The sequence below is a fragment of the Triticum aestivum genome, chromosome 7D (genome assembly GCF_018294505.1).
Source record: "Triticum aestivum cultivar Chinese Spring chromosome 7D, IWGSC CS RefSeq v2.1, whole genome shotgun sequence".
Classification (NCBI taxonomy): domain Eukaryota; kingdom Viridiplantae; phylum Streptophyta; class Magnoliopsida; order Poales; family Poaceae; genus Triticum; species Triticum aestivum.
In genome coordinates this window covers 187891451-187896807 of record NC_057814.1, presented here as the reverse complement: position 1 = coordinate 187896807, position 5357 = coordinate 187891451, and the positions used below count along the sequence as shown (strand labels likewise).

General features: G+C 47.8%; 1 protein-coding gene across 2 annotated transcripts; it reads right to left on the bottom strand.

Moving 5' to 3' along the window:
* Positions 1 to 1680: 1680 nt before the first annotated feature.
* Positions 1681 to 4656, bottom strand: LOC123166109 (BTB/POZ domain-containing protein At2g04740). 2 transcript variants are annotated; one of them, XM_044583872.1, is made up of 5 exons: positions 3918 to 4656; positions 2611 to 3367; positions 2484 to 2520; positions 2250 to 2383; positions 1681 to 2168 (listed from the first exon to the last, which is right to left on the bottom strand). In XM_044583872.1, exons 1-5 carry the CDS (start codon positions 4639 to 4641, stop codon positions 1829 to 1831), a joined length of 1992 nt encoding a protein of 663 aa, XP_044439807.1. In that variant the 5' UTR covers positions 4642 to 4656; the 3' UTR covers positions 1681 to 1828. The 2 variants fall into 2 exon arrangements, with proteins under 2 accessions (XP_044439807.1, XP_044439808.1); XM_044583873.1 differs by having other exon boundaries at positions 2334 to 2383.
* Positions 4657 to 5357: the final 701 nt, after the last annotated feature.

The following is a 5357-nucleotide window of genomic DNA, read 5'->3' as shown; positions in this document are numbered from 1 at the left end:
GGAGACGCCCTGGACTACTTGGATTGTTCCATGTCTTCAACTCCATCCAACTACAAGTTCGTCCATGACAACCGTTTCCATGGTGATGAGGTTTACAATCTGAGGTCGGATCTTTGCCGAGGGGGGGGGAGGGGGAGGAGATGATGCGGAGCATCCTACGGTCATCCCCATGTACACTACAACTACTCCCGAGCCCTAAGTGGACATACGACGAGACCTCAAGCATACACCATTGGACACAAGGTGAACCCGCTCCTAAATGCTTCCCCTTTCCATTCATGCGAAACATGGTTACTACCTAATGCAAAGACACTGCGTGTGCTCAGGATCCGAGGAGACGACCATAGAGATGCTCGAAGCATAGTACAAGTCCACACGGAAGCGGAGCGACAAGGGCCTCAAGTGGAGTCTCCACGGAGCTAAAGTGGCCGGACATCCGACAGGAGCCCGGACATTCGCCGCCACCAACCCGAAGAAGTCCAGAGAAGAACGGACGCCAGGCGACTCTATAGCGGCCGGATATCCGGCTGACCCCCGGACATCCGGCACCTGGTGAAAGGCCGGACGTTCGGCATCGCCCCGGAAATCCGGCGTGAGGAGTCCAGGACCGAACAGAGACCGGACCCCCTCGAACGCCCGGACATCTGGCCCTACGCCCAGACGTCCGGCACCTGCGCGTGCCAACCGGCCAGAGAGCCATGTAACCTCTCCCTTTCTTACCCATTCGTCCCTAGACTATAAATAGACCATCACCCCCCTCTTTTTAGGGTTAGCAAAGATTAGAGCTCATTAGAGATAGAGCTTTGCTCATCCACTTGTACACCTACTCTATTGGAGACCAAGGCCTCCTAGGAGAAGATCCCCCAAGTGAATTCAAGACCCCGTCTAGGGAAGATCCCCTCGTGGATTCAAGACCTCAACTCCTCACGGATTGGGATGAACTAGCTACCGTTTGTATCGTCCTTTGTTGGATTTGGATCGAGTATCTCTTCGTGTGTATGTGGATCTAGCACATATGTGATCGTTTCTCGTTGATTTGAGTGTTTCCTCTCGTTTCCCCTCGTGTTTTTCCTTGTGTGTTCATCGTGTTCTTCGGGAATCCCCCTTCAAATCGTGAAAAATCAGTCCCTAGGTTTCCACCCTACATCAAAATTCATCCTCAAAGTAAAATAAGACGAGTTTTAAGCTCATGCAAGATTTTCTCTAGAAGTGGGCTCATAAGAATGCACACACATTTTTACGCCTTTCCCTGGGGCTTTGAAATCCCTACAATTCAAAGAGGTCCTTGTCGATATTTGATGCAAGTAGGGCACATGGTTTTTTCAGGTTTCCCAACTGGCTTACATACATAGATTAATAACAAAAAACAGTAAACTTCTCTGCTTAAGGACAACGATTCATCAAGACGAGCCATCAGATCTGATAGAAAAACTGGTGTTTCAAGTTCCATACAAAAGTAATCTTGTAACAGAGCATCACCGTATGATGGCCCGTATCGCCAGATGGTATCACTTAAGCAAAAAAAAAAAAACACTGTTTGTTTTAAACATCTATCGCCAGATGGTATCACTTAAGCAAAAAAAACACTGTTTGTTTTAAACATCGGCCATTACGTTTGCTAAAACAATAAATCAGCTACGTACTACCATTGAGATACTGTGCAACAAGTCAGAAACATGCTGAAGCTCCAAAAAGGTTTCATTCCAGTGTAAGAAGCATCCATTGTAAAACAAAGGGGAGACATGTAATTCAGAAACACTACATCAGTCCCTTCCAGCAAAGACTACAAAAGGAAGAGCTACACAAGAAAGGTATAGAGTTCCAGCCCTCAGTGGAGGGCAGCATTGTCATCATCACAGGCTTCCCGCTCCGCAACAAGCATGAGCATCTCCAGTCGCTGGTCAAACAGCGCTGCGCTCTGATCTCTCTCGTCTAGCTCAGCAGCCTCCGCTTCCAACCATTTCTCACGCAAGTCATCGAGAATATTGCCTTGGTCAGTGTGCCCTGCAGCCCCGGGCTGGCTGGGACGAGTCGTTCGTAGTGCGTCATTTGCAGATGGCGGTGGGAGTGTCAAGAGCAAAGCCCTGAACTCTCTTATGTCCGCAAACATCTCGAAATTGTAGGCAATGATATCCAGGCAGTACTCCCTTATTTTCATAACGCCATAACTGCATTTGGAGAAAATATTGGCCTCAGCTACAAATCAGATAATACGGTGACAGAAGATATCAAGCATGACGAGCACATACATGTCTGACAAGATCAACCAATGGCACAGCTCTGCAGGTGAAACATGTTCCAGATTTGGTAACAGTAAATCAGCTACAGCACGCCTAAGGGGAAACAGCAGGTATCTCGATGCGACATCAAATAGTTCTTCAGCCTGGGATAGGTTTACTTCAGTTTAGTTTCGCAACAAACTGAAGCGACTTCAGTATTTTGTAAGAATAGGTAACTTAACCATGTTTTGTAGTATATCTTACCTGGGTTGGATGCATATGCTCCAGATTGTCAGTATACCTAAAATTAACACAAGCAGGGAATAAACCAGACAAGAGCAGTAACAATAACAATAATGGTTAAGCAAGAAAAAGTGCAAAGGGATCTTACATGTATTCAAGCATCTTTTCAAATGCTTCCGTACTCAGGTCATGCTCCTCAAGAAATGGGAGACCCAGAGATGCATGCACTCGATTGTTACCTTCAAGAAAATCCACTGTTCGAGATAGTCTGGTTTTAAAATACTCTGACCTTGAGGCCAAAATCACCTGATGGCAACGAAAGACTGTATCATCTACTTTTACAGTGAGATCAGCAAGATCATCATCCTTCCAGTTTCTGCAGATCTCATTTGCTAGAGTTTTTTTGAACTCTTCTTCTCTTGAATTAGCTAGACATTTCTGAAGAACACGCCGCAATGCCGATGGAAGACGATCTTCTCGTGGCAATGACTGCCCGAGTAAAATGAACCGTCTCGGACTCTGTGAATTTTCCAAACCCAACTTACTTGTTGACTTATACAGTGCAAACCTAAGATGCAGAATTTCTTTATCAACTAACTTACGCAACTCCTCACACTTGCAAACTTTGCAAGTGCGTGACAAACTTTCCATTTCATCTACTGGAGCCTCGAGTCTATCGGCATAGAAGAAATGGATAAGGTTGTACAAGGCACCAAATGATAATTTTTTATTAGAAAATCTCACTTCCTTCCTGTTTTTCCAGTCTGTCTCGAATTTATGTTCAAAGAAGGGCGATCGAGCACAAAGGATGATCCGATGAGCTTCAATAGGTTTTCCATCCACGTAAAATGTAATATCTGGGGGGAACAGACTGCCAGTTGATGCACCATCTGTTGGCCCAAATCCTGCACAAAAATTGTTAACACAAAACTTATCAGTTGTATAATCTTCCACAAAATAAGTGAAAATATAAAGCTGTTATTTTCACCTAACCACTTACACAGAATAAGAAATTTTTATACTACAGAAAAGAAAATCAAAGGAACATATCTCAACAATATCTTTACATTTTCACTGAACCACTGTTGTTCTTGAGAAATACAGTGCACATTGTGCTGGCTCAAATAATTCAGACAGACATATATTCGTACTGAATTGGTATATAACTAGATGAATTGGTTACCTACGGTGCATTTCAAATGTGCAATCTTTCCAGTGACATACAATATACTCCCTCTGTAAACTAATATAAGAGCGTTTAGATCACTAGTATTATATATGCAATAGTGGTCTGATTGGTAATCACAGTAACTACAGAAATCAACTGTTCTTTTCGCCCCCAAATCCAACCATCTAGTATTGTCAATCCTTGCATATAACATCCAATCCGATTGGCATCCACAACTCCAGTTGCATTTGCAATCCAGGCGGCAAGCAAGCCAAGAAGTTGCTGACCTTCGGCCTCAGCTAGCGCAGCGGCTTCGGCGGTGGCGCCCTCCTGGAGCAACATCTCGAGGTAGGCGGCGCGGTTGGCGGGGCACGCGAGGAAGGTGGTCCGCAGCGCGGCGGGCAGCGGCGCGAGCGGGGGCGGCCGCGCCTCGAACGACTTGAGGAGCCTCCGGAGGTCGAGGTTGAGCGCCGCGTAGTGGCAGCGGTCGCCGTCGAAGGTGCGCTCGGCGCAGACGGCCCCGGCCTCGAGCAGCATCCGCGCGGCGTCGGCGTGGCCGGCGAGGCAGGCGTAGTAGAGCGCGACGGAGTCCCAGCGGTCGCGCGCGTTGACGTTGGCGCCGGCCTCGAGGAGGAGCGCGAGGCGGTCGCAGTCGCCGGCCCGCGCCGCCTCGAAGAGGTCCCCCGCGGGGACCTTCTTCAGGGGCACCGTCGGGTGGAGGTCCTCCGGGTCCAGGTCGAGGTCGATTTCCAGGCCCATGCCGTCGGGCGGCGGCGCGTACACCATCTCTTCCGGGGAAATTCTTTCCTTTTCTTGCCTCGCGGCGGTCGGCGGGCGGCGGCCGGCCGTGAATCGCGGCGCTCCAGGGAACGTGTGAAATGGGCTTGTTCGGATGGAATTCCCCCGCTGCTGGACCAGTTCCTTCGGGCACGTTCTCCATCTGTGGTCTTGCTCGGATGTCCGGGAGGCCGTCGATCTTGCTTCCGTGGACGGTCGATGTCGCTCCCACATCCTCGTTCCTAAATCCCCGGGAAGTCGTTACGGGTAACGGCGGCTCAGGAGAGCAGCTACGGGCGTCCATGGCGGCCATATCCACGGGGAGACTTATATGAGATCAACCCCCAAAATTCATACTTTATACATTTAAAAAAATCTAAAATTATTTGACAACATCCATGTGCGGTATGTTTACAACTCCGAAAAAATCAGATCAAAACTCGGTGTACATTCATCGAAAAAAAAAAACTCGGTGCACATTTGGAGATTCAGGAAAAAAATTGGAATGTGAATAGTGGCAGCTTATTCTTTTTCGAGAAAGGGTGGATTTTATTGACTCAAAATGAAGCATCAAGTAGATATAAACAAAATGAGTACACACCCGGCTTTCTGCATATCTAGGATGCACGCAGCCAATACCAACGCACACACACAAAAAACACCGGCAAATAGCAAAGTCATATAAGACCAAAGCTATGCCTAGGCGAGGAAAAAGAAAAACCCCGAAACTATCAAATCCGTGATCGACAAACTACAACAGTGACCGTATCCGCACCAAACATCTCATGACACCACAAGGACAAAGAGATTCTTCAACAGCAACGCCTTCAGGAAGGGAGTGACACTCAAGCGTCACCGTCACCGGATCCAGCCACCAAAGGCCAGAATCTAGATTTTCACCCTGAAGAACTAGTCCGAGCGTATCCGAGCAATGCCTTCATCAAGGTAAC

Bases quoted from the DNA above. Each gene is read 5' to 3' on its own strand.
- LOC123166109 (XM_044583872.1), bottom strand. From the start codon at position 4,641: ATGTGGGAGCGACATCGACCGTCCACGGAAGCAAGATCGACGGCCTCC. The intron at 2,384-2,483 runs GTAAGATATACT...AACCTATCCCAG, and splicing joins AGCATATGCATCCAACCCAG to GCTGAAGAACTATTTGATGT. The intron at 2,169-2,249 runs GTATGTGCTCGT...CTCCAAATGCAG, and splicing joins TGGTTGATCTTGTCAGACAT to TTATGGCGTTATGAAAATAA.